This window comes from Caenorhabditis remanei, chromosome II, assembly GCF_010183535.1.
Source record: "Caenorhabditis remanei strain PX506 chromosome II, whole genome shotgun sequence".
Taxonomy (NCBI): Eukaryota; Metazoa; Nematoda; class Chromadorea; order Rhabditida; family Rhabditidae; genus Caenorhabditis; species Caenorhabditis remanei.
The window spans coordinates 7734835-7761773 of record NC_071329.1 but is presented as its reverse complement, the minus strand read 5'-3'; the positions used below and the strand labels follow the sequence as shown (position 1 = coordinate 7761773).

Below are 26939 nucleotides of genomic sequence, written 5' to 3'. Positions count from 1 at the left end.
AATGCGCTCTAATGACTATCACTCAATTCCACGATATGGTTCTCATTAAAGCACATTTAAAACAACAAAAATTCAAATTTCCTTACCTGCAACGACTCCATCTTCAAAAAAAAGTGAATTCAAATACAGTATCCTTCACTAAATTCGGTGAAGGTAAAGCTAGAAGTTCCAGTTGTGACCTCCTAACCTAATGACTTTTTGCAACCGAAAAAATGTTTTTTATTTACAAAAAATCCTCCCACCACTAAACCAGTTCCGAACGACCTCTTGCGACAAGAGGATAAAGCGGCGAGAAATTTTTTGAAGAAGAGAAGGAGGGGAGAGGTGTAACATGTAAATAAAGGTGTCCCCCAACTGAAAACGCACACCTTCTAGATACCCGTCAATAAGCTTCTGCATCACCGAGAAATATTACATGTTTTCAGTGAGACTATGTGACTTTTAATTTGAATATTCAGTGTGTCTTGGTGTCGAGATTTTGGAATCAGATAAATTGGAAAATTCAACAAAGGCAGAAGGAAAACTAGGTAGACTGAAACTCAATGCCTTCGGGTTTTATGACGTAGAAGTACTGAAGGAGCACTCTTTTTCTGGGTGGCCGTGTTATATCTAGACACGTGATGAGAGGTGAACATATGTTTGTTTGAACTTTTTCACTTTACTTCCGTGGTCACATTTTTCGTCATTTTTTTGTGATTTTTGCTCTTAATTGGCTGAAATTGAAAGTTGAAAATGATCATGTGACGGGAGTCAGAATATTTGGCTAAACAGGTTAGCTTAATTTCAATTCAAAACTTCATCTGATTGAAAATCAAAGACTCGTTCTTCCATTTTTCGATCAAATCAGGAAGAATCTTACTGTCACTTTTTAAAATTTTCCGTTACTTATTCTACTATTTTTTCAGCAAAACCGACACAGTAGGTGAATTGAAATGATTTCTTATCCGTTTCCAATATCAGATTAGTGAACTAATGGACATATCTATATTAGTTTTCCTGGAATTTTTCAAAAATTTGTTTCAGAAAAATGCCGAGTTCAAACGAAAACTGAAACTGTTCAAACAATCATATCAGTTGTCTTCCTCTCAAATAGGCATCAAATGACAAAAAGACTACAAAGCTCTGATATTCTTGAAAATATGTTTAAAACCTCCAACAATTCAATAGTAGTTTCCCGGAGCCACTTGAAACATTTTGTCCTCAAAACTCCAGAAAAAACTCGACGTCGTGCATGAAGCAGAATGAAGCGAAAAGTGGCATGAAAAAGATGAAGAGATGGGCGGTTCGAACAGAAAATGCGCAGAAAATGTGAGTGTTGTGTTCGAAAACATTGAATAAGACGAGACGACTAGAGCTCTCCCGCTTTCCACACCACACGCCGGATATAGACCATTTTTCAGAGGGAAAGCAGAGCAAAACTTATGGAAAACAACAGGAGATTTATTTTTCTCTATTTCTTAGAATATATTCTCTATCCTGGAAGTTCTTTCTATTTCACTAGTTAAAAATATATACAAAGAAGGGAAAGTTTCCTGAAAAGTGTAGCCAAGTCAGTGAGTAAGTGTAATGATGTAATGAACCAAACTGTTAATCGCAAGAACTAAAAAAAATAACCCGTTTTACCTCAATTTTCTGGTGATAATACGGAACCGCCCATCACCATCACCACTGTGTGTCCGGTTATCAGCTGTGTTTGGCCGTAATACCAAAAATCAGCTACGTTATGTAGCATTCTAAAATTTCTATTTGTTGAGCTGAAAAGGGAATCGAGGGGGTATGATTGGAAAAGATGTTGACAGGAGCGAAATGCCTGATTGACATAAAAATTTCAGAATAGACATCTGATAAAATTTACCTAAAAGTTTATCGATCTTCTCGTTCGCAGAACTTGTTATAAAACCGATATTTGAAAAGTATAAAAAAGAATAGACGAGAAAAAATGAAGAATTTGGGGATGGAGGTTTTCTGAGAAAAATACAAGTTTTGAAGAGAACGGGGGCACACACCTATACAACACATACTACGGTCGAAAAATATGAAATTTTATGGATTTAGACGATATGAAGACGTTCAATTCCCTTTGAGCACTTGTTGCCTGAAGTCGCCAACACATTTTTCGAACGCCTGGAAAAATCATGTTTTCAATGATATTTTTTGTCAGCTTTTCGGGAAATAAATAGTTTTTCAACATTAAATTTTGCTTCGTAGTTTTAGAAACAAGACGTTGTCTTAAAATATTATTTTTTTCAAGCCAGAAGTTTAGGAAAAGCCAATATATGTTGAAAATGAGTGACTGGGTTTTAAGGGGTTTTTAGGAAACAAACACTATTTATTCAGCTCAAATGGACAAATGTTATTTTCTGATTTTTCAAATTTTCCTATTTATTTGTTTCTTCACAGGAATTATTTTTAATCTCACAGACTTTTACTGAATTTCAATTTGTTATCTATCTTATCTTACCTCAGTAAGTGGTGCACACTTCAAAACACGTCCTGGGTTCTCCTGAAGACATCTCACGATTTCCTGCAAACCAAAATTGAATTCACTTTTCACAAATCTCGAAACTCACTGTTTCATTGTCTTGGCACACATTCTCACGATGATAAGCGAAGAATTGTTTCTGAACTCGTTCGACAGTTTCATCAAAAATCTTCTTTCTATCTTCTAAATCATTTCCGGAAAGTGCAACTTGTGGGGCAGAAACGCCGGCGGACTGGAAAATCGTTCATTCAATGCAAGGTTTAGAGTATAAAACTCACTTTCCTCTGTTGCAACTGGCTCAACTTTGCCATATCCTCCCTTAATCTGGCTTTTTCTTCACGCTCACGAGCCAATTCTTGCCTAAGACGATCACTTTCACCGTCGTTTCCGGCGACTCTGGTAGCATTGACACGTTTCACGACATCTGATGACACGCCGACAGTTCTGAATTAAAATTATTGAATTCTGAAGACAGAAAAGAAATTGTTTACTTGTATTCCTCTGGAATTTCGCTCCGATCGATGCGTACAACTTCGGGACGTGCTTCTTGGTCGGCACTCTGTGCGGCACCCATCTGCAAATATATCATTTAATAAATTTATTTTTAAGAAAACAATTAAAAAGCTAATAACAAAAAGCAACAAGCTCAAAAACGCTGTTTTTCGTTGCAAAATCTTGATTGATAAACAAAAAAAATGAGCGTAAAATAAACAGCTTGCGCGTTTCTCGGGCACTGGCCGGGTGCCAGTAATTCCTTGACGCATTCGAAAAATTCTCGCGAGAAATGGTTTTTGCTCTCAAAAACTGGCTTTTCCGGGTGCGAATCCGGTCCAAATCTACTAAAAAAGATCAAAACCACATGATGTTTCACTAGAAACTCTTTTCAAAGAGTGTCCCTTTTCTAGATTTTATCGAAAAACTAGTTGAATTCCTTCTTCTTACTGTTCCAAATTCAATCTAATCCTTTCGGGTCTTTTCCTCTCTCTTTGCTGGATAGAAATGATGACAAAACACAAAAAAGCACACGTTTCAAGTTTTGTCATCATATTTTCCAGTCTCACGTATTCTTTCGCTTCATTTTGTCATGTTTTCTCGTTGTGTTTTTCGTCCATCTCGTTATAAAACTTACCGAACATTTATGTTTTTTTCAAGAATGGCTCAAAAAGATGACCGGATTCTATTGTTGAATGCTCCCCGTCTTCCACTTCCTGATGATAAGGTGGCTGAGTTAATCGGTGATCTTCATGATTACGCTCATGTAAGATTTTAACTTGTTTTAAAGAAGAAATATTTAAATTTGAATATAGTTTTCAGGCTCATGGGCTCGTTATGCGGCTAGCCAATGACAAAATGAGCAGCGCTGTTTGCCAAACGACTCCATTGACACTTCTTCCTTCTCCATTCCCGAAAAATGTTTTCGATGATGCTGTTCGTATTCAGAATCTCTACGCTTCTCTCTACCATTACATTGCCTATGATTTCGATTTCCTCATTGATATTCACAAGAATGTAGTGAAAACCGACGAATTCACACGGAATATGGTAGAAATCTTGAAAAAAGTGAAAGCACAAGGTCTAAAACAACCAATTACTCTCGCGATTCAACGATCCGATTATATGTGTCATAAAGATCAGTTCTCAGCAGAGTACGGACTCAAGCAGATAGAAATCAACAATATCGCCTCGTCAATGGGTGCTCATGCTCAACGACTCACTGATTGGCACATCAGAGTCCTGAAAGCATTGGAAGTTCCTGATGACGTCATCAAAAGAGCGATTCCTGAAAACAAACCGATTGCAATGATTGCTGAGGCACTTTTCAAAGCTTGGTCTCATTTCAATAATCCATCAGCTTGGGTTCTTGTAGTCGTCGAGAATGTAAATCAGAATCAAATCGATCAACGTCACGTGGAATATGAGCTGGAAAAATTGGGAGTTCCAATGACATGCATTATTCGAAGGACTCTTACACAATGTTATGAGCAGTGAGTTTTCAATTAAAAAGATTTTAAAAATTGAAAAAAGTGAATTTTTAGATTGTCACTAAATGAAAGCAGCGACTTGATTATCGACGGACGACCGGTGGCTATCGTGTATTTCAGAGCCGGTTACTCTCCAGATCATTATCCAACTAATAAAGGTGAGAGTTCGTTTATTCTTTATTACTTAATTTTCATATTCAGAATGGGAAGCACGTGAACGCATGGAACTGTCCACTGCTATCAAAACTCCATGGATTGGATTACAGGTTGCTAACACCAAAAAAACGCAACAAGTTCTTTCCAAAGACGGAGTTCTCGAACGATTCGTCGGTAAACCGCGTGAAGCACGTGATATCCGAACATCTTTCGCTGGAATGTGGGCGTTGGAAAATAAGGATGAAATCACTCTGAAAGTTGTACAAGGAGCTCAAAAACATCCCGACGCGTTTGTTTTGAAACCACAAACCGAAGGAGGTGCAGCATTGCACACTGGAGACGAGATGGTTCAAATGCTTCAAGAACTTCCAGAAGAAGAACGTGGCGCTTATATTTTGATGGAGAAATTGAGACCTATGATTATTGAAGTATGTCAAATTGAAATAAGTCTGAATTAACTGAATTTTTCAGAACTATCTGGTTGTGGCCCAGAAACCTGTGGCATTTGCTAAAGCAGTCAGTGAGTTGGGAATATACGGATACGCATTTGGAGCTAAAGATGCCCCGGAACTCAAGACCGCTGGACATTTACTCCGAACAAAACCAGAAACTACGGCTATGGTATCGTTTTCTATTTTAAGAAAGCAATCAATAATTGTCTCTTTTCAGGGAGGAGTCGCTGCTGGGTACGCTGTTGTTGATACTCCATTCCTCTACGAATTCATCTGATAGTTGTGATTGTTTGTTCTTTTTTAACTTTGATACAATAACTGTGATACGAAAATTGATAAGTGCCGATACCTAGATGACTATAAATTCTAATTATATTGTAATTTATTAAATGTTGATAAACGGTTTTTTGGACCAAAGTGTTAGCAGTATAGGTGATTTTTAGTTTGGAAATGAAGAAGCTTTAAGCAGCCGAAAATGCTCATCGTCAAACCAAAATTCAATAATATTCTTAAAACCAGAACAAACATGGGAAAGGGAATTTTCGATGAATAGAGTCAGTTCTCAATTCAATAAGTTTTCAAAAATTATCTTTAAACAAAGACAAAAACTTCACAAGTATCAATACGCGAACTAATCCGCGGTGGCTCTTTCTCGTGGAATGATAACCAAGAACCTTGAAAACAGAAAATTAATTGAATTAAAATATTTCATTATTTTAAATTTTCAATCGTCAACATTTGTACATAATCTCGTTTTTCTTCTTTCCATCACACAATTCAGCAGACGATATCAAACTCAATGCTGAATCCTGCTCATCATCCATATTCAACGACCAAATATTGATTCCTCCCAGATTCTTCTCGATTGCATACTTGATCTTCTCTTGTAGTGTTCTCTTATTTTCATATGTAATCAGAATCCGATCCTCAGGTCTCCAGATGTATGCACTTTTTGAAATATTGTGCCATTTTTCTTCTGTTTTATTCCAAATCACTCCAACATCATCACTTTCCCTCTCATTCCAACTAATGAAACCTCCAAATCCTTTTCCTTTTTTCTTTTCTGCAATTCTCCAAATATCCGATATATCAACTGGATCCTCAATTCTACAGGATTCCTCTTTACACATCGTTTCCGTCTGATTTATTGGTTTCTCTTTCACATTTCTCCAGAATTTTCCATACAATGGAACTCCTAGAATCACTTGATTTGGCTTCCGCGTTTGACATGTATGAACTTTCATCGTGTCATCAATATTTCCACGTTTTCCTCCATAAATGGGTGCAAGAGGTCCAGTATATGCTCCCTCTTTTACATTCCAGGGACTATAATATTCATAAGAAATCAGATTCAGAAAATCAGCATGGTCGAGAATTCCTTTCAGATCATATCCATCCAATTGATTCCATATTATTTGAGGAGTCAGCATGCTTATCAGATAAGGTGTTTTGACTCCCTTCTTGTGTTCCAAATCTTTTAATGACTGACGGAGTTCTTTGAAAAATATTACGGTAGTGTTCTTGTCAACTTTATCGGCAAATGGATATGTCCAATCAATTTCGACTCCATCCACTTTGTGAGTAGAGAGGAACTCGGAAATAGATTTCACAAATGTTCTGAAAATAAGACCATTCACAAGAAATATTTCAAAATAGCTCACTTTCTCTTTTGAGTATCCGCAAATATTGAAGAGTAGAATTGGGAATTTCCTTTTCCGCCAACTCCAATCATCACTTTTATATCCGAATTCACCCGTCTCGCCTTCTTTTTCATATCAAAAAATCTTCCACTGTATTCAGAATTGTGGAATCCAATCTGACCATTTTGATACATTCTCACAGCAACAAATATAGCATGTGTCAATTTGCTAACTTGATTTTCAGATATCGTTCGACGTTCCCATCCAGAATAGTATCCAATTATTCGCTTCCCACATTTTGCTGCCGGTGGAAGAGGTATTGGGTATCCTTGAAAATCAACTGAAAGTGATATTTTCTCAGAAATGAAAACTTACTCGTGTCGTCCGAGCCATCAAGAAAATAGAAAAACACAGTTGATAATCCGAAAGCGACAATCCCACAAACTAACAAAACAACTACAGATACAGCAACATATTTTGAAACTCTTTTCCTTGTCCACGGTCTATCATGATGTTCATACTCATTGAATTTGCTGAAATATATCACAATTGTTTTTGGAATGAACACAGTTTACCTTAATTGGTATAATAGGAAATTATCCAAAACTGTTGACATCAGAATTCAGTCAAAGGGAAACATTATGACTTTTTAGGAAGGAATCAATATGTTTTCTTTTTTACCGTCATGATTTTTGAGAAGTAAAACGCTTGCAATTGTTCATAAAAATGGAAATAACCGGTTTTTTGGTCATTGATACTAGAGATTGTATTTGGTATTGTTCAGAAGGGACTATTGTCATTATTTATTTTATCCCGGGCTTTCGAATATACAGTACCGTCCAAAAGGTTGTGAACTTTGGCCGTTTTCAGTTGAAATTGTCCAACTTCGAAAGAGTGTCATGGTAATACTGATTGTCCCATGAAGTAGATTTTAATGAATTGTACAGATTAAAAGTAGAACTTCATTTTTGTAGTTGACAACTTTTTTGTACGAACACTCCCTAGAGAGTTGCGTATCGGCAAAGTAATTTCTCCCTCAAATCGACCAATTTTTGTGTAGAGTAGTGCAAATTTTGAGCTGTCGTCTTAAAATGACTATAACTTTTCAGGGAGTATCCGTAAAAAAGTTGTCAACTACAAAAACAAAGTTCTACCTTAGTTCTGTATAATTCATTAAAAATCTACTTGATGGGACAATCAGTTTTACCATGACACACTTTCAAAGTTGCTCAATTTCAATTGAAAACGGCCAAAGTTTACAACCTTTTGGACGGTACTGTATGAAAATCCTTTTATTTTGAAAAGAACGTAAATTCAGCAATTACAGCACATTCTGGCAATTATATTTAACTTCTTTGATCGGACTGCGTGAGCATAAATCAACAAACGACAGAAGTTCCAATAGAGATGACTCGTTGTCCATGTCAACAGTGAATCCACTGACTCCTCCCAGATTGAAGTCATAAGCATACTTCAACTTTGCAGTCACAGTTCTCATTGTCTCCAGAATCGACATAGTTCGCCTCTTCCGATCCCAGATGTATTCACTTTTTGATTGTTTATCCCAAGACGTTGATGTCAAATTCCACTGGTCTCGAATTAATTCACCATATTCAATATCAGATCCTTCAGGTTTTCCATTCATCAATGATACCATTCTCCAGATATTCGATGGTTGGAATGTATCGTTAGTTCTGCATTTTTGCATCGAGCATATTTCTTCGTACTCTGTCTGGTTGATTTCCTCTTTTACATTCTTCCAAGTTTTTCCATAAAATGGGATTCCCATTGTTAGTTTGCTTGGATCCATCAGTTTGCAAGTGTAATATTTCATCGTGTCATCCACATTTCCTCTCTTTCCTCCAAACAATGGAGCATTCGGTCCAACATAAATTCCATCAGAAGCGTCCCAAACTCCATAGTATTCGAATGATATCACGTTGAAAAAGTCGACGTATTGTACAAAAAATTCCAGGTCGAAACTATTCTGCATATCGAAAATCACTGGCGGCAACGGGATTGTCAGAATGTACTTCTCGCAGTTTTCACATACCATCGTTGTTAGTTTCTCTCTTACTTCTTTGATGAGCGAACAATATATTTCTTTCTCTCTTTTTCCGGACGGCCAAACCCAATGAATTTCTACTCCGTCCAAATTGTGCTTCAAAATCAATGAAGCAATCGAGTTGATGAAAGTTCTGAAGTCAGAGAATCATCAATAAATTAAAGTAAAAATCTGATTATTTAAAAATGAAACATACCTTCTTCTTGTGGTGTTTCTCAATATATAAAGAAACATTTCTGAATTATCGTAACCACCAATAGACGCCATAACTTTCACTCCGGTATTCGCTGCGTTGGCTTTCTCAGTCATTTCAATGAATCTTCTGTGTGCATCATTGGTGGGGAAACTCATAGTTCCTTCTTTTTTGAGTTTTAAAGTACTGAATATCACGTGAGTCATTCTTTTCAATTGGTCATCTGTTATCATTCCGGAGTTTATAAATGAATAGTATCCGACTACCCGTTTCCCACATTGTGCAGTTAGTAGATCACTTTTTCGTTTCTGATAAAAATGAACATTTTGAATGTTTGCTAATTTAATTAAAACTGACAGGATAGCGTGTTCTCAGTACGTTTGATGCCGATGAAACTCCAACTTAAAATTTGATATTTTTAGATTTCACACTCGATTTCTTACCTGAATCGTTTTGCGGAAAATCATAAACATACGATAAAACAAGAGTTATTAGCAATGCGAGAGCTCCACAAACTATCATCACTGCACAAAATATACCAATTATTCTGCATATTCTATTCCATGATGTATTGGAAACCTGATTTTTCAAAACGATTACAGAAAAAAAGTCACTCTTACCCATCTCAAAATCTTCGTTTCCATTGAGATCCAATAGTGGCAAAAATGTAACTTCTTGGACAAAAAATAAGTTGAAAACAGATAAAAACGGTGAAAAATCAAATAGATTCAACTAATCGAAGTATCAAGGTATCATTCTCTCTCCAACTGTTCACAAAAAGATAACATTCAACAGAAGTGACAGTATTAATCAATCAAAGTACCCAGCTGATGAATACGTTAGGTGAGACAACAAATGAAAAACACACATTCATGAATAAAATGTGTAAAACCACTTTCAGAAAACAACGAAATGATAATTTCAAGCAACAATCAACATTTATATTTCAATGTTTCGTCATTTTTCCCAGAACAAAAACCATTTGAAGTCAGAGAATTCAGCATACTGCTTTTGTCATCGTCCATATCTACCGTCCAAACCCAGAATCCTCCCAAGTTCATATCAATCACGTACTTCTTCTTCGCTTCTATGCTTTTCTCTGTTTCGAATGACAAATAGGTTTTGGCGTTGGAGTCGAAGATATAAGAACTTTTGGATGGCTCATCCCATGTAGAGTTTTTCAAACTGAACCCTTCTCTCTGTGCAGTTTGTCGTGACATATAAGAATTTCCCTCAACTTTGTTATCTTTCAATTCAGCATTCCTGTATACTTCCTTTCCATTTTCAACGGCACCTTCGACATTTTTCCACAATCTTACAAAAAATGGAACAACGATATTGAACTTCGACGGTTGTCTTGCTTTGCAAACGTAATATTCCATTGTCCAATCAATATTGAAATTCTTCCGGGCACCAACTCCAGAATACAATGGAGCAGTTGGTCCAGCTGGTGTACCCCATTGATTGGGCCATGGTCCATAGAAATCCATCGAGAAGACATTAATGAAATCAACAAATTCCAATGTCTGATCCAAATCGTATGCCACTTCCCAGTTCTCGATTCCTGCAGCAGGCAAGGTAATCGATATTATATAGTCCTTGTGTCCATTTTTATTATCTTTCAGTTTTCGTCGCAGTTCTCGGAGCATTGAGATATAATGCCATTTGTCTGTTTCAGCTGCACGTTTCCAATAGAAATCAACACCATCTATTTGATGATCGTCTAGGAAATTTGAGACGGATTCGATGAATGTTCTGAAAACTAATTGTAGGATACTGAATAGAAAAGATGTAATGCATACTTGAATTTGTCTGAATCAGCAGTCACCGGTGCGAAGAATTGTGAATTCTCCTCTCCGCCAATAGAAATCATCACTTTCACATCTGACTTCACACTCTCCGCCTTGCGTTTCAGTCCCAGGAACCGATTTTTCGTTTTTTCGCTCTTGAATTGAATTTTTCCATCCCATCGCATTTCGATATAAGCAAAAACTGCATGAGTCAACTTTTCGAGCTGGTTTTTCGTGACGTCTATTGATTCAAATTCTGTGTAATATCCAATTATCCGTTTGCTACATGATGGTGGTTCTGAATACAGATAATGAAGATAATATAAAGTTTGTGTAAATTTTACATACTTGCAGCGAATTTGGTGGAAGCAACTGAGCCTTGAACCGAATCGAGATCAGGTATGAACAAGAAAATGAAAGAAGTGAGTCCAAATGCTATTATTCCACAAACTACCAATACCGAGAGTGTACCTAAGGCATACTTAAAAACTCTTTTCGGTGTCCAATAGAACGCAGGATCATGATAATTGCTGAAAATTTGAAAATCCCAGTTTTCAGAGTTAATAGTAACTAACCTCAATTTATATAATAATTGGCTGTCGAAATAATTTGACATTGAATTTCAATCATATGGAATTGTTGTAGAGACAGAAGGTCAACACTGGACAACATGACAGTTGATACTAAGGAGAAGAATGTTTAGAAAAGACGAAAAGAACCTGTTTTTTAGATTTAAAGGAAATGATGATACCTAAATGATCAACAGTGTTTTGATAAATGAAAAATGCGAAATGAAGTATTTATGTATGAATTAAGCATTACAATCTTATTAAACGAGTTGTTTTTCATTGGTAGTAGTCAGCATTTATACTCAACAGTATCTTCACTTTCAACCGAACAAATATCATCCGATGTCAATGCATTGAGAAGGCTGTTTCTGTCATCATCCATGTCAACCGACCAAATCCAGAATCCACCCAAATTCTTCTCAACCACGTAATCCTTCTTGGCTTCAATACTCTTCTCTGTTTCAAATGACAAGTAGGTTTGAGCTTTGGAGTCGTAGATATAAGAACTCTTTGATTCTTCATCCCATGTGGCATTTGATAAATCGAATCCATTATGTTCGACGGTCCATCTTGACATGTATGGACTGCCATCAGCTCTATTGTTAGTCAATTCAACTCTTCTGTAGGCTTCTCTCCCTGGCTCCATTGCTGCTGTCACATTGTTCCAAAGTCTTGCAAAGAATGGGACCACGATGTTGAATTTTGATGGTTGTCTTGCTTTGCAAACGTAGTATTGCATAGTCCAATCAATATTAAAATTCTTTCGAGCACCGATTCCTGAATACAACGGAGCAGTTGGTCCAGCTGGGTTACCCCATTGATTGGGCCATGGTCCGTAATAATCCATAGAGAAGACGTTAATAAAATCAACGTATTCCAAGGTCAGATCCAAATCGTATGCCATTTCCCAGTTCTCGATTCCAGCAGCCGGTAAGGTAATCGAGATGACATAGTCGTTCCCCTTCATTCTTTGACGGAGTTCTCGGAGGAGTTTCAAATAGTTGAACTTGTCTTTCTCAGTAGCATGCTTCCAGTAGAGATCAACACCATCTATTTTATAATCTTCGAGGAATGTAATAATTGATTTTATGCACATTCTGTAAGTTTTCTCGTTATCAATGGTTTTCATCTCTTCTATCGAACCGACCTTCGTTTTCTTAAGTCCGCAATGACAGAGGCAAAGTACTGCGAATTCTCCTCTCCGCCAATTGATATCATTACTTTCATTGGGGACTTCACTCGTTTTGATATATTGATCAAAGACAAAAATCGGTTTTTGGCCTTCCAGGTTCTGAACGAAATCGACCCATCCCAACTCATCTCAACATTTGCGAAAACGGCATGAGTCAGCTTCTCGAGTTGAGTTTTAGTAATATGGAGGGATTCGAATTCTGAGTAGAATCCAATGATCCGTTTACTACATGGAACTGATTCTGGAAAACTTCTGTAATCTGTTAGATAGAGTGATTTGACAAACTTGTAGTCGTGGTTTCCAGAGCGAGGGATGTAGTTTCTTCGATGAGATGTACAGTATTCACACGACTGCCTGTAAATGAAAACGCGAATTAGGTATTTGACTTATTGTTTTAACAAATGCACTTTTCTCTCTTTGGAAGTGGAGCTGTTCCCCAATTGCCAAATGTTTCAACGTCAAAGCGAAGAAAGAAACAAAGAGAATCAAAATAAGAAGCACTGCCCTTGCGTAACTGATGTCGAGCTTTAATTGCTTACTGTTCCATGAGCCATACCTGGAATAACTCTTTAGTTTTAGATATCAAAACCTTTCAGATGGTTACCTTGGCGGAGAGTTCAACAAACTCTCATCAATTGGTGGCTTCTTTTCCTTGCAAAACATCAATAACCCACTGAAAAAATGAAGGTCAAGAAGAGAAGAGACAACCAAGTTTCGAAAAGAAAACAGAAACTGTGAACGGTATCATATTATAACAGTCGATGATGATGATGATATCTATCTCAAAAAATCAATCAAAATTGAATCAAAAAAGGGAGATGAAAGATAACAATCTTGTGTACCTGCTGACAACTTAAAATTAAATGTTCCGCAGTGAAACTAGTCGAGAAAAGAGATTGGTCGTTAAGAGAGAAATTTATGAGAAAAGTTATTGCTAAGCGATAGAAGAACGTGATGTTGACCAGAGACCTGTCGGTTTTTCCACAAAATTTGTCATCATGTGACAATATTGCTAATGTTATTTTAACAAGAAGCCAGGAAATGTAAAGTGATGGAGAAATGATTCATTCAGTGAGAAATACAGTGATTCGTTACTCAGCATTTGTAAACTGGTCTGCTTCCACTGCTATTCGAGCACAGTTCATTCGATGATAGTGCATTCAGCAAACTGTTATTCTCATCATCCATATCAACTGACCAGATCCATACTCCTCCCAAATGATTCTCATTCACATATTTCACTTTCGCAGATATACTCCTCTTATTCTCAAATGTCAAATACGTTCTAGTTTCAGGGACCCAGATATACGACGATTGACACTTTTCATCCCATGTTGCATTGTCCAGTTTCCATCTTGCTTGCTCCCCAGCTACCATCGACATGTAGGCGTTTCCCTCAGCTTTGCCATCTTTCAGTCCAACCCAACGAATCACATCAATTCCCGGTCGAAACTGCCCTGTTACATTTCTCAAAAGCATAGCAAAAAATGGTATTGCAATATTAAACTTGTTTGGTTTCTTTGATTTACAAACGTAGTATTGCATTGTATGATCCACATTAAAGTTCCTTCTTCCACCATATCCACAAAACAAAGGAGCAGATGGACCTGCAGTATCTCCATATCTATTCTCCCATGGTCCATAGAAATCCATCGAATACACATTTATGAAATCAACGTATTCGAGAGTCTGATCCAAATCGTATGCCAATTCCCAACCTTCTATTCTTGCGGCAGGTAATGTTATTGAAATCACGTATTGATGTTGATTTTCATGGTTCAATGCGTTGAACCTCGTTCGGATATCAGAAAGTAGATTGATGTAGTTGAACTTATCAGTTTCGTGTGCATATTTCCAGTACAAGTCAATACCATCGTACTCGTGTTCTTCAATCAAATTGATAACTGATTCGATGAATAATCCGAAATGATAAATAATTTTAAGAAAAAAACGTTAACAACAGAACTTACTTCTTCTTCGATGACTCTCTTGCCACTGACGAGAAGAATTTAGAATTATGCTCTCCACCGATGGAAAACATCACTTTCAAGTTCGAGTTGACACTCTTCGTTTTGTTCTTCAAACTGACAAACTTCTGTTTTGCCATTTCTGTCTTGAACCGTAGTGACCCATCCCAGTTCATCTCGACGTAAGCAATTGAAATCGCATCCTGGCCAGAACAGAAGTCTTCCTGTCTAGATATTAGGACAGTAAACATTGAAACACAACTTTATTTATAACCCACCGCCTTCTGCCTGTCTGCTGACTAGTATTTTTCCACTTAAGCATCAGTCAATTATTCGCGAAAAAGAGAGAAATAAAACAGTTTTAATTGATAAACTTTAGTCTAGCCAGCAATGATGGTCTGATATTGTCAAAAATGGGAATCAATCTACACAAAGTTGCTTTGAGAATTCGACCTGTTCTTATCATTCGTTCCATATTTTTCAGTGTTTATTTCATTTCCATTTATTAAAAATTAGGAATAAAGTAAAGCGTTTCAAGATGATATAATTTTTTTATTGAGACAATGTAAAAATTATACACTTCTTCGATGTTGCTATATTAAAAAGGAGTTAACAATTGTATTTAAAACTATCTTCAGTACTATCAGAGCACATTCCATCTGAAGTTATTGTGTTTAGGAGACTATTTTTGACGTCATCCATATCCACTGCCCAAATCCAAACTCCTCCTAAATTTTTCTCTTTCACAAAATTCATCTTTGCTGTTAAACTTCGTTCGTTTTCAAATGTCAAGTACGTTTTAGCATCTGCATCGTAGATATAAGAACTCTTGGAGTCTTCATCCCAAGTAGAAGGTGTTATTTTCCATCCCTCATGCTCGACAGTCCATCTCGACATGTAGGGATCACCTTCTGTTGTATTATCCTTTAAGTGCACATCTCTGAATGCTTCCTTTCCTTGCTCAACCGCACCCTTCACATTCTTCCATAACCTCCCAAAAAATGGGATCACAATATTAAACTTCTCCGGTTGTTTTGTTTCACATGAGTAATAATGCATTGTATAGTCCACGTTGAAGTTTTTTCTATCTCCAACTCCTGAATACAATGGAGCAATTGGACCAGTAGGAGTCCCATACTCGTTCAGCCATGGTCCATAGTAGTCCATAGTCAGCACATTTATGAAGTCTACAACTTCGACTATTTCATCTACATCAAAACCTGAAGTCCAGTGTTTAATTCCAGCTGCTGGAGCAGTTATGGATAGGGTGTATTGGTTTCCTTCTTCTTTCATAGTCTCTTTCAAATTCTTTAAAAACTCTGTGAATTGAAATTTATCGGTTTCTTTCGGCCATTTCCAGAATATGTCAACTCCATTGGTTTGTTGTTCTTTAAGGAATGAGATGATCGATTCTGTGAGTGTTCTGAAATCAACTATTTTGAGAAAATAAAACTGTCATAATCTTACCTTTGTTTCTTCGGGTCCATTATGACCTCTGAAAAGTGCTCAAAGTTATCCGGACCACCAATTGAAATCAAAAGTTTCACATTCAAGGTCGTATTTCTTGCTTTGTTTTTTAAACCAGAAAATCTTTGTCTTGCCTTGTCATTTTTGAATTGAATTGTTCCGTTCGGAAATAGTAGCATATAGGAAAAAACAGCATGCGTTAGCTTCTCGAGTTGAATCTTTGTGATGTCTTTGGTCTGGTGATTGCTGAAAAATCCAACAATTCTTTTATTGCAAACCGGAGACACTGGAGTAGTAGTTGTCGTATGGTCTGGAAGATGTTGTAAGATGTACCTAAAAATCCAGAACACTCACTTTTATCACCATCAAAATCATCATAAACTTTCCAAACGATTGCAGATAATCCAAGTGCCAAAACTCCACAAACAAACAGAACAATGAGAATTACTGTAGTTGCCTTGCAGCATCCAGCTCTATCGAGAGGGTCATTACTGGAACTGAAGCTGAACAAATTTCTGACTTGGTTCAGTTGTCTATAATTTAAAAATTATATCAAATGTTCGTATATTTTTTATCTGTCAATAATTTGATCAGCTTCATACCTGGTTCTAAATGGTAGAAGTGGCTCATCAAGTTGGTTTTCTCGAGTTGACATTTCAGTGGACAGTACCAAATTGAAGCAAATTTGAGAATGATAATGATACCAGAAGAGATTTGAGTAACAAACTGAAGAAATCTATTGCTAATAGTAAAATTAATCAGAGAGGAGAAAACCTGATTTGTGTTATCAATCACTCATTTCTTCCTTAGAGAACACTTTTGTTATTTGTCTTTTTCGAGTGGGTGATTCATTTTGACCTGAGATTTCAATAGGTAAGAGGTGAACGATTATTGACAAACTATATTTTCTTTTTCTAATTTTCGATGTAGACCATTTTCCTTGTTGTCAGCAAGTCGTAATGACTATCTTTCTTCGATTACTCTGGTCATTTATCATCTTTCATGACGGCCAACAATCGAATAGCACTTCAAATTTCTTTTATTTTCTATTTCTCTATTTCTCTCTTCAAAATCAATGCCATCTAGAAGAAATAATAACAATAGAGACAATCCATTGATCAACCGAACTGTTTCGTGAGTTTTTATTTTGTTGATGTTTTATTTACATGTTTTTTCAGAGATGATCAAAAATGTAAAAGTCGATGCTCAACTTGGCTTGTTGGTTTGGCGATTCTTGTCGTGTGTGCGCCGATTGATTTTGTGATTTCGGAAATCGTGATACATTTTTTTGGAAGTTAGAAGCTTTATTTGAAAAACTGAATAATTGAAATCAATATTTTCAGATCCTTTCGGATTTCAGGATAATGTAGAAACTGTTGCTTCTGTAATGCAGCAAGTAGTTATTCCAAGCAATGTTACTGACACCACATTGAGTTCACACACTAGTGAGTTCTTCTGTTTTAATATTTTATTAAAATTTATAAAAACAATTTCAGCAGCCCAACCAGACGAACCGCCTGCAGCTACATGTGGAAAACGGATTGTTGGTTACTATACTGAATGGGAACCTCGTAAAATAACAGATAAACAATTGAGAAAACTGACACATCTCATTTTCACAAACGTTACGATGAATGCTGCAGGAGAAGTGAACTATCACAGTAGTGAGCAGAGGAGAGACTTCTTGAATATGAAGAAAACAGCGAAAGGGAAGAATTTGAATATGAAGGTGATGTTTGCAATTGGTGGGCATTTGAATTCCCAATACTATTCGGAAGTTGTTGCGGATTTGGAGAAAAGGAAGTAAGCATGAATTGATTTTTTTGACTAACGAGTTATAATATTCTATTTCAGAACTTTCATAAATGGAATAATATCTTTCATCTCGAGATATCAACTGGATGGCGTTGACTTATTTTGGAACTGGCCAGAGGGAGAAGAAGATATATCAAATTATACTGAACTCATCAAGCAGCTCAGAACAAAACTAACAGAACTGTCAAAATCTAAATCTAGAAAAGATCCTTTTCTGTTGAGTGTCGTCGTACCAAGCGGGCCGAATAACTTTGAAAGTTATTTCAAGATCGATGGATTTTTGGATTATGTGGACTTCATAAATATTGTTGCTTACGATTATTATGGACCATGGGGTGGTCGAAGAGGTGCAATAGTCGGCCCAAACGCTCCATTGTATGGTGGACAACGAGGAAATGTGGATGAAACGATGAGATATCTGATATGTAAAACCAAGAAACCTAATAAGTTGAATATGGCAGTTTCATTTTATGGACGATATTGGATGAACGTAATTGATGACTCGAATGAAATGTGGAAGACTGCGGAGTTGAAGAATGGTGAAGCACGAGGAATGTTTGTTCCGTGGAAAAATTTGGGAAGAGAAGGTTGGAACAAGTCTGAAGCGATGTGGCATGAAGAAACAAGAATCCCGTATATCTGGAAGCCGAAAGAGAGAATGTTCTTCGTTTTTGAGAATGAAAGAAGTCTGAAAGAGAAAATGGATTATGCAGTTAATAGCAACATCGGAGGTGTTTACATGTGGGCTCTTGGAGCTGATGATGATGAAAATACTCTTTTGAATTTAGTGTCGTCGACCGAGTTATGCGAAGGAGGAAGTGGAGACACAATTAATTTCATTTGTGATTTTTGATTTGATGTTTACTGATCTCGTAGCATTTATTTTTTAATAAATAAAGTTATACAATTTACATTTGAACCAAGTTGTGGTGTAAAAAACCTTTAGAAGCGTTTCAACTAACATTCATATCTAATGTAATTTTTATCCTCATTTGTGCAAAACTTATAAGACGAAACAAGATTCAGAAGAGTGTCTTCATCGTCATCTGATCCAACTGTCCAAATAATGATTCCTCCGAAATTGTTCGTCTTCGCGTAATTCATCTTTTCCATCAAACTTCGTTCTCCTTCGAATGTCACAAATGTCTCTTTTTCAGGTATCCAAATATAATAACTTTTTGATGCATCATGCCATACTGCTGATGTTTTATCAAATGCTCCTGATTCAAGAGTCTTCCATGAAAATGTTTCTCCTTGAATTGTTCCATTCACTGGCTCGGATATCCTCCACATATCATCAGATTCTTCTATTCGTTCCTTGACATTCTTCCAATATCTGCCTACAAACTCCACTGCCATGTTCAACTGATTCGGTTTCTTCGTTTGGCATGTTAGATATTTCATCGTGTAATCCACATTACATTTTTCATTTCCTTTTGCTCCAGAGAATAAAGGGGCAACTGGACCGGTTTCTGGGTACCAAGTAGGTCCAAAATAATCGAAGGTCAGAACATTTAGGAAATCAGCATACTCCAAAACCTCATCTAATCGTTTCAGGTCCTCCAACAACGACGGTCTCCGAGGTATCACCATACTTATTACGTATGAGTTTGATCTGTTTTCCGACTGGGCTAGGATAGTTAGTCTCTCTCGCAGTTCTTTTAAGAATTCAACAATATTGTCACTATCTTTCCCTTCTGGCCAAATCCAGTAAATGTCAATTCCATCGATTTGGTGTATGACGAAAAAGGAAGAAATTGACTCGATGAAATTTCTGGAAATCAGAATATTTTCAACGAAGTTTGCTGAAAAATACTTACTTTCGTTTTCTGCTCTCTGATATCACCGAAGAAAAATGTTGCGAACCTCCAGCCCCTCCAATCGCAACCATTATTTTCAAATTCTTATTTACATTCCTTCCTTTTGTTTTCATATCCAACAGAGAAGCTCTCATTTGATTAGTTGAAATTGAGACATCTCCATTTGAGTTCATACTAACAAATGCGAAAACCAAGTGTGTCAATTTTTTGAGTTGTCGCAGTTCAATCGGAGCTTCCCATCCTCTTTGATAACTCATTATTCTCTTACCGCAAGCAACAGCTGGTATGACATAAGAATTCAGGTGTACATGTGATGACTGAGTTTCTGAAAATAGGGTTTTGCATAAAAAGTTAAGGTGTCTCGAACCTTGTGGATTCTACGCACCGGTTGTTTCTCCATAAAACAAAAACAATATTGCGGTTCCTCCAAGAGCAATTAGCCCAGCCATCACAAAAACAGTGCACAGAAAAGCGAGAGTACTGCAATGTTGGCGCAGAAATTTCATAGGTAGAGGGACATTTCTGACAAGAGAACAATTAATAGAAACCATTTCAAATATAATCCACTAACCTGGCCGGCAAAACCGTCACTTTTTCAGGAGCAGTATTCATGAGAACAAAAGAAAATAATTGTTTCGGTGGCTGTTTATCAAATAATCGGGTAATTTTGAAGATAATCAAACCGAATAACTGGTTTATTTTTGTTTTAGGTGACCAACTACCTTGAGTGTTGGTCGGAAAATTTCGATATGTTGTTCAGTTTCAGTCGGTGGTGTATGTGAATTGATACAAAAACCAAATAAAATTAATATATTGCAAATGAAAAAAAGTAGAAAAATGGAGTCTAATCATCACAACTATATTCCACTTCATTGAACTCCACTTTTAGGCATTTCGTCTCTTTGACAACAACATTCAGAAGAGTGTTTTCATCATCATCTTGATCTATTGCCCATATTGCAATCCCTCCTATATTATTGTCATTTGCGTACATCATTTTCAATCGTAAACTTTGTTCTGTTTCCAATCCGAGAAAGGTTCTTGTTTCTGTATTCCATATGTATGAAGTATTTGATTGTTCATGCCAAGAAATAGTGTTTGAAGACCATCCACTTCTTTTAAAATCTCTCCATGCTAGTTGATGTGCTGTGTTATCAGTCGGTGTCCATATATCACCAGTGTTGTCGAAAGGCAGTGATACATTATGCCAGTATGTTCCATAGAACAAGACTCCCATATTCAGTTTATTAGGTTTTTTGTTGTACATGCGTAATATTTCATCGTTTCGTCGACGTTTCCTCTATTTCCTCCGTATAATGGCGAAGTTGGTCCGATGAATTTTATTAACTTTCCATGGTTTAGACCGGGTAAGTTGTAGAAAAAAGGAGTGATAAAGTCAACATAGCTGATGACATTATTCAAATGATGTCGATATTCGTTATTTAGAATGTATGCAGGAAGAGCCAGACTTATAACGAATCGCTTCTGTAGTCCGTTTCTAACTTCAACTTTCGTCAGTTTTTCCCTGAGTTCGTTTATGAATTGAATGTGTTCAGATGGCCTCCGTCGCCATGAGTAAGTCCAGAATACATCAATTCCGTCGATGTCGTGAAGTGCAACAAAAGAAGTTATTGATTGTATAACTCTGAAATGAAAAATCCTCGTTTCTATCCATTCGACTACGACAACCTACCTTTTGGTTTCCTTGTTCTTGATCAGAGATGTAATTGAACTTTGAGATTGCCCTAGACTATCCCAATCACCTACTCCAATCATCACTTTTAATTGAGGATTCACCTTCCTGGCCGCTCTTTTGATCTCCGCAAATTTTTTGTCGGTTTTATCTCCGACAAATTGAATTGTTCGGTTTGGGTGAATTTTGACATAACGAAGTATGACATGAGTAAGTTTTCGTAGTTGGTTAACAGAGATTGTAGGGGTTTCCCAGTTGATGTGGTACCCCACGATTCTGTTTTTACAATCATTCGTGAATGGTTGATCTGAGACGACGCCGTCTGTAAAATACAGTAATACATATACATGACACAAAACCTTCTGTAAGAGAGTGTCGATACCTTCATAACTGATCTTCTCTCTGCTTGTATTGAAGTCTTAAAAAATAAAATAGGTAAATAGATTATCCATACATCAGAATACCTTCACTTTCAATGTATTTGAGAAATAATTGACCAAGAATATATGCTAACGGTGCACATACTGCCAGAATAATGAAGCAAAATATCAAATTGTTGTATTTTTTGAACTGAACGGCAGTGTTATGCTCAACATCCGAACTGAAATTATGTTTATTAGAACTCGCATCAGTGAAAACTGAAACTTAACAACTGGCTACTGAGAAGTGGTTGTGTTGATCTGTTCCTATCTGATGACATTTATCAATTGGAAAGCAGTGATTGATAAGAAGAAGAAGAAAAAAAAGAAAACGGTATCGCACAGTGAAAAAATGAAGATAAATGGCATACAGATAAATAATGCCACGGGGAAAGGAGGTCACAATAAAAACACATGACTCATCACGAACATCGGTTTGATTTATCAGATTTTTTGATTTATCACAAACTGAGATTTCTTTTGATTTATGTGATTTTTTTGATTTATGTGAGATTTGATAAATGAAAACATATGTGGAGAAAACTTTCAATTTATGACAGGGATTATGCGTTTAAGAACATTGAAATCTCAATAAAAATGTGTCAAAGAGTAGCAAACTATAAATTCATGTCAATCGAAGGATTGGATAACTACCATTTAGTAATTTTCAGAGTCACATTGCCATAGAACCACCAATAACTGACAATAAAAACAGGGATCTTCAAAAACAGAAGTTTTAAATAAATGAAAGCAACTGTGATCCAGGTCCATTTTTTAAGGAAGAAGCCGTTCGTTATAATATTGCAAGCTCAGAAAGAGAAGGAAGAAGCAGAACTTGTAAGATCTATTTCAGGTTTTTTCTGGAATGTTTTCAATTATTTTTTCAGAAAGCTCTACTTGATTAACAGCGTTTTCCGAGAATATGCAGACTTCCAAAACCAGAGAAAAAAGGTAAAAGAAGCAAAAAAGTGGAAGTAGTGTCATCAGATGAATAAGAAGAAGATCAGAACGATGAAGACTATGTGAGGAATTGTTATTAAAAATAATTCATTTTATTACCTTTAGGTATATCCAACTGCATATGGAAAACCTAGGAAGAAAGGTTCTGGAAAAAAGGAAAAAAATAGGAGAACAAGTTCAAAAAGAAAAGAAAAAGAGTCTGATGAAGTGGAACGTTATGAATCAGAATTCGAGGAGGAAAATATTCAATCTGACGAAGAAATGACAGATATCAGTAATGTATGAAATCTATCTTTTATCGAATAAACCTATTTATCTTTCACTTTCAGAATGCTCCGAGTTCTTCTAACTCCCAAACTCGACAAAGTCTGGTGAGTAGTTTAGCGGGTGACGAAGGAGCTTGTTCGAGCAATCCACGAGGTGAAAACTGGCAAAGTCGCAATGATGAAGAGCTCTACCATAAAAACCCTGAACCAAATCTCATGGATCAGCAACACCAAAACCCGCCACAACCAGTTTCTGTAGCTGAGGATAAGATAATCGACGGTGCTCTGATGGAAGCACACGGACGGAATGATCAAGTCGTCTCATCGGATCGTCGTCAATGTGAACAGTGTCATAAATCTCTTGAAAGTGAGGCTCTCGTTACCATGAACCGTCTCCAGGCGGCCGACAACCACGTCTACTGTCTCCAATGCTTCGTCCAAAAGAACAATCCGAAGTGTGCTGGATGCATGGCAACTCTCGTCGTCGGCAAACTCCTTTTGGCTCTGGATCGTTTCTGGCACCCCCACTGTTTCACTTGCTCGTCGTGTAAACGTCCACTTCCCAACTTAGAGTTCTATCTGATGGATGATAAACCATATGATTCGGATTGTTATAGGGTGAAATGTCGCGAGAAGAGAGAGCACATTAAGAAAGGGGAGCGTTAAAGAGGAATTAATTGTCATGGACCGATAAATGTCAAAAACATCGTCTGCAAATCTGCTGGTATTATTTTGAAAGTTTTGTTTTTTGATACCTTTTCCTCAACACTGATTTTGGTACTGTAAGAGGAAATCTGGCTGGAGTAGTATCTAATCGACATTGTTCTTCGTCAGGCTTTTATTATGATCCATTCCATTGTTCTCATTTCAGTTACCTTTTCGAATGATTAGTTACTAAATGTTTTCCAAAAGCGTTTATCGAAAATGAAAAAATGTGAGAGTGAGATGCATGCTAGATTAAAAAAACCAAGGTAGACGATATAATTCACAAGCAAAATCAATTGATGATCTTCAGTATTTTATCCAAAAGTGCTGCTTTAGTTGTGTCACTGATATTCTTAAACTCCTCTGTTGTCCGGATAGCTTTCACTTCTGCGACACTTTTGATATTTCGGAGACAGCTGTCCTGAAAAGATTGTGATAACAATTGTAGCCTGAGATTCTACTGACCTGCAGCTTTGCCAATAAATATTGATCCGCCCACATCAGTTTGGTGATTGGAACAATGTCTTCACTGCTAACAAGGAACCTTTCGCACTCATCCATCACGTATTGTATCTCATATTTGTCTCCTAACTCCAAAAGATATTCCACATTTTCTGCTGTAACTGGCTTATGACATGGATAGATGACATTGAGAAGCTCTCGGAATTCTTCAAGAATCACATCTTCAAGTTCGATTTGAGTTTTCTCTCGCTCTTGGAAATTGGAGAAGAACATTGCATAAAAGACGGGAGAGTAGAGAGCAAGGTACTGAAAGGAAACAATTAGTTGAGTTTATCAAAAGTTTCAATGGAGCATATTTACAACAGTCTATTCGTTCTAAATATGTAATTATGATTGCTGACTCACCGCCTTATTGACAAACAATTTCTGCTTATTGATAATGAGTGTCATGTCACAAATGTTCATTTGCATCTGCCCGAAGTCATACTTCGGCGTGTTCCTGACACCCAACACCTTTTGAACAACAACACGTGCAGTGACTGTCACTGTATCGTTCCGCACAAAATTTGAATTGTTCACTTCTTCCCAGGCCATGAAAGACGGAAAACCCCAATTATTTGAATTGTAGTTGAATTTGTTGGTGAATTGTCGAGAGAAAGCAGGAATTGTCCGATTCCGGGAAACTAATCGGAACTCCACGACAGCATCACATGACCAAAGTGTGGATTCTGAGTCAGGATTACAATCGATGTAAACTGAGAAGAACTTCGCGTCAGATGTCCGTTTGGATTTCTCGGTTTTGGCGGCAAGTCTCCTGTAAATATAGTTGCTTGGAAGAATTATTAAAAGTTGGACGTGTGAATGCGTACATTTAGGGAGTTTTCCTCACAGAAACAGCTACCCAACTAGATGTTCGTTCTGTACTATCAACAATTCAAAAGAATATTAATTCTAGGTAATAATCCGTTGCGTGACTAGTTTTTGTACCAGTTTTTTTTCTGAATTGTCAAAATATTGTTGATAGATTTTTAAGATGAAGTATACTCAAATTCTGAATATTGCCTGTTTTGAAAGATGTCAAGATTATAATTAGAACACATCAACTTGAAAAATTAGAAACATAATAGTTTCGAGAAAATCAGTTTTTTCCGCAATAACATTTTTTGTCTTTTTTATTTATAGAAAAACTCACCAAGGCAGACTCCCAATGTATTGAAAAGGTGTGCTAACTTTGGATTTCAAGTTTGGAAAACTCGGAATCTCCAATTTCAACATTCCTTCGGTCCGCGTTGTTCTTGGTTGAGTATACACTTGAAAATCGAATGCTGGAACATCAGCTGCACCATTATCGATCAGTTGGGGAGCACTATGCTTTGTGGGACCTTCAAATGTTTAGCTGAAGCTCAGAAATTGAAAAAATTAAATCGTACTGTCAAATAATCGGGTGGGAACAAGAGATGGTTGGTCACATGCACAAGAAATTGAGAGGGCGTCGAGTTCTCTCTGAAATAAATACATTTGTATTTTGGTTTTTCTTTTTTTCAATGATTCAATGCTCTAAATTGGAATAAAAATACTCACATCGAACTCTCGAATCTCCTGTGGATGCTCTGGCTCGGGAATATTATCGCTCATTTTGATTTGTTTACTTCTTGTTTAGCAAATGAATCAATGGATTACTTGTTGTGTTCTTTTATTGAGAAAGAATGTGTGACTCCCTGCAAACAACCATTCGTACTAGACGGAGATGAAGCGATTGGTACGAGGAGAGAGGAGTACGTAAACACTGTCACGCGCAAATACACAGAAGAATTGAGGAGAGAGAAAGAATAAGAAGAGGTGAGCTTTTAATTGATGAGTACGATTTTGGCATTTGGATGTTTATGAAAACAGGTATAGACAGAGCTCGAATAAGGCTAGACTATTGTGAATATCACAGCTCATATCAGTAGCTGAAGTATTTCTTAAAGTACCGTAAAAACTGTAATAGAAGCGCCCTTTTATTAGAGGCGCACCCTCTATTAGAAGCGCCCCTGTAATAGAGGCGCATCTGCAAACAAAGGTTGAAAAATAGAGGCGCAAGCGCCTTTATTACAGTTTTTACGGTAGGCTAAAACTGTAAATAAAAAAGGAAGTTTGAGGGCAGAGTTATATAGAATTATATTCCTATTTTCCACAAAAAATACTCACTAGAATGAGAATTTGAAAATGGTTTGCCTTATGTAATTCCAAACTGAAATCTGTCCAGTGTTTTGTTATAATTAGATAATTGAATTAAGAAGGTTGAGGAAGATTCTTGCTATAAATTTCATGTTCAGATTTTGCTGTGTTGATGAGTAGTGAAACAATAAACACAGTAAAATCAAAAACAGGATGAATCTACAAATAGATGCAATTTCATCCAAGTGCTCTCTAGAGAAGCACGCTCGTTTTTTCACAAGGTGTTATTATTGCGAGCATGCGGTTTTGAAGGCGTACACTGACACATGGGGATATAGAAAACAAGGAGTATTCAGGTGGGAAACTGCTCACTGAGATTTTGTTCACATACTTGAAATTAAAAATGCAATGTGATGCTGTAGAATGATGGGACCCGGAGTAAATAAAACTGTGTGTTTCAGAAGCCAAACTGAATGAAAAGTTTAGAAAGAAAATAATCTAAATGTTTGAAATCAGTTTTATCCACTTCGAATAGGACTGTACACTTTATTTGAAACACTGCCTAGTAACAGTATCCTACAGTCCTCTGATTTCTAGAACACTGAAACTCCAGAGAAATTTACAACATGTTACAAACAGGGAGCGACGGAAGAAAGTGAACGAATGTTCACGTTTTCCTGCAAA

At 36.7% G+C, this 26939-nt stretch overlaps 13 protein-coding genes across 13 annotated transcripts; 3 read left to right on the top strand and 10 right to left on the bottom strand.

Moving 5' to 3' along the window:
• Positions 1 to 2070: 2070 nt before the first annotated feature.
• On the bottom strand, positions 2071 to 4248 carry GCK72_005179 (uncharacterized protein; the record flags this gene model as incomplete). The annotated part of the gene is made up of 6 exons (XM_003117137.2): positions 2071 to 2124; positions 2462 to 2524; positions 2571 to 2714; positions 2761 to 2926; positions 2974 to 3056; positions 4198 to 4248. The coding sequence occupies 6 exons, from the start codon at positions 4246 to 4248 to the stop codon at positions 2071 to 2073; spliced, it is 561 nt and encodes a 186-aa protein (XP_003117185.2).
• GCK72_005178 (uncharacterized protein) lies at positions 3636 to 5349 on the top strand (the record flags this gene model as incomplete). Its single annotated transcript, XM_003117416.2, has 6 exons — positions 3636 to 3740; positions 3797 to 4467; positions 4519 to 4622; positions 4666 to 5048; positions 5092 to 5241; positions 5290 to 5349. The coding sequence occupies 6 exons, from the start codon at positions 3636 to 3638 to the stop codon at positions 5347 to 5349; spliced, it is 1473 nt and encodes a 490-aa protein (XP_003117464.2).
• A 454-nt stretch (positions 5350 to 5803) lies between these two features.
• On the bottom strand, positions 5804 to 9128 carry GCK72_005177 (uncharacterized protein; the record flags this gene model as incomplete). Its single annotated transcript, XM_053725069.1, has 5 exons — positions 5804 to 6689; positions 6734 to 7040; positions 7088 to 7245; positions 8038 to 8910; positions 8974 to 9128. The coding sequence occupies 5 exons, from the start codon at positions 9126 to 9128 to the stop codon at positions 5804 to 5806; spliced, it is 2379 nt and encodes a 792-aa protein (XP_053589263.1).
• A 774-nt stretch (positions 9129 to 9902) lies between these two features.
• GCK72_005176 (uncharacterized protein) lies at positions 9903 to 11376 on the bottom strand (the record flags this gene model as incomplete). The annotated part of the gene is made up of 4 exons (XM_003117248.2): positions 9903 to 10725; positions 10773 to 11058; positions 11109 to 11290; positions 11336 to 11376. The coding sequence occupies 4 exons, from the start codon at positions 11374 to 11376 to the stop codon at positions 9903 to 9905; spliced, it is 1332 nt and encodes a 443-aa protein (XP_003117296.2).
• Positions 11377 to 11618: 242 nt separating this feature from the next.
• On the bottom strand, positions 11619 to 13184 carry GCK72_005175 (uncharacterized protein; the record flags this gene model as incomplete). Its single annotated transcript, XM_053725068.1, has 5 exons — positions 11619 to 12426; positions 12477 to 12762; positions 12807 to 12875; positions 12929 to 13077; positions 13126 to 13184. 5 exons carry the CDS (start codon positions 13182 to 13184, stop codon positions 11619 to 11621), a joined length of 1371 nt encoding a protein of 456 aa, XP_053589262.1.
• A 432-nt stretch (positions 13185 to 13616) lies between these two features.
• GCK72_005174 (uncharacterized protein) lies at positions 13617 to 14739 on the bottom strand (the record flags this gene model as incomplete). Its single annotated transcript, XM_053725067.1, has 2 exons — positions 13617 to 14407; positions 14550 to 14739. The coding sequence occupies 2 exons, from the start codon at positions 14737 to 14739 to the stop codon at positions 13617 to 13619; spliced, it is 981 nt and encodes a 326-aa protein (XP_053589261.1).
• Positions 14740 to 15097: 358 nt separating this feature from the next.
• GCK72_005173 (uncharacterized protein) lies at positions 15098 to 16610 on the bottom strand (the record flags this gene model as incomplete). The annotated part of the gene is made up of 4 exons (XM_053725066.1): positions 15098 to 15911; positions 15956 to 16265; positions 16310 to 16458; positions 16558 to 16610. 4 exons carry the CDS (start codon positions 16608 to 16610, stop codon positions 15098 to 15100), a joined length of 1326 nt encoding a protein of 441 aa, XP_053589260.1.
• Positions 16611 to 17030: 420 nt separating this feature from the next.
• GCK72_005172 (uncharacterized protein) lies at positions 17031 to 18623 on the top strand (the record flags this gene model as incomplete). The annotated part of the gene is made up of 5 exons (XM_053725065.1): positions 17031 to 17089; positions 17134 to 17249; positions 17299 to 17400; positions 17452 to 17758; positions 17810 to 18623. 5 exons carry the CDS (start codon positions 17031 to 17033, stop codon positions 18621 to 18623), a joined length of 1398 nt encoding a protein of 465 aa, XP_053589259.1.
• Positions 18624 to 18727: 104 nt separating this feature from the next.
• GCK72_005171 (uncharacterized protein) lies at positions 18728 to 19363 on the bottom strand (the record flags this gene model as incomplete). Its single annotated transcript, XM_003117193.2, has 1 exon — positions 18728 to 19363. One exon carries the CDS (start codon positions 19361 to 19363, stop codon positions 18728 to 18730), a length of 636 nt encoding a protein of 211 aa, XP_003117241.2.
• Positions 19364 to 20434: 1071 nt separating this feature from the next.
• On the bottom strand, positions 20435 to 20827 carry GCK72_005170 (uncharacterized protein; the record flags this gene model as incomplete). Its single annotated transcript, XM_053725064.1, has 1 exon — positions 20435 to 20827. The coding sequence occupies one exon, from the start codon at positions 20825 to 20827 to the stop codon at positions 20435 to 20437; it is 393 nt and encodes a 130-aa protein (XP_053589258.1).
• A 2-nt stretch (positions 20828 to 20829) lies between these two features.
• GCK72_005169 (uncharacterized protein) lies at positions 20830 to 22387 on the bottom strand (the record flags this gene model as incomplete). Its single annotated transcript, XM_053725063.1, has 5 exons — positions 20830 to 21235; positions 21284 to 21605; positions 21666 to 21701; positions 21748 to 21884; positions 22380 to 22387. 5 exons carry the CDS (start codon positions 22385 to 22387, stop codon positions 20830 to 20832), a joined length of 909 nt encoding a protein of 302 aa, XP_053589257.1.
• A 59-nt stretch (positions 22388 to 22446) lies between these two features.
• On the top strand, positions 22447 to 23594 carry GCK72_005168 (uncharacterized protein; the record flags this gene model as incomplete). Its single annotated transcript, XM_053725062.1, has 3 exons — positions 22447 to 22539; positions 22768 to 22941; positions 22992 to 23594. 3 exons carry the CDS (start codon positions 22447 to 22449, stop codon positions 23592 to 23594), a joined length of 870 nt encoding a protein of 289 aa, XP_053589256.1.
• Positions 23595 to 23925: 331 nt separating this feature from the next.
• GCK72_005167 (uncharacterized protein) lies at positions 23926 to 25730 on the bottom strand (the record flags this gene model as incomplete). The annotated part of the gene is made up of 6 exons (XM_003116931.1): positions 23926 to 24054; positions 24099 to 24401; positions 24501 to 24909; positions 25288 to 25477; positions 25526 to 25598; positions 25677 to 25730. The coding sequence occupies 6 exons, from the start codon at positions 25728 to 25730 to the stop codon at positions 23926 to 23928; spliced, it is 1158 nt and encodes a 385-aa protein (XP_003116979.1).
• Positions 25731 to 26939: the final 1209 nt, after the last annotated feature.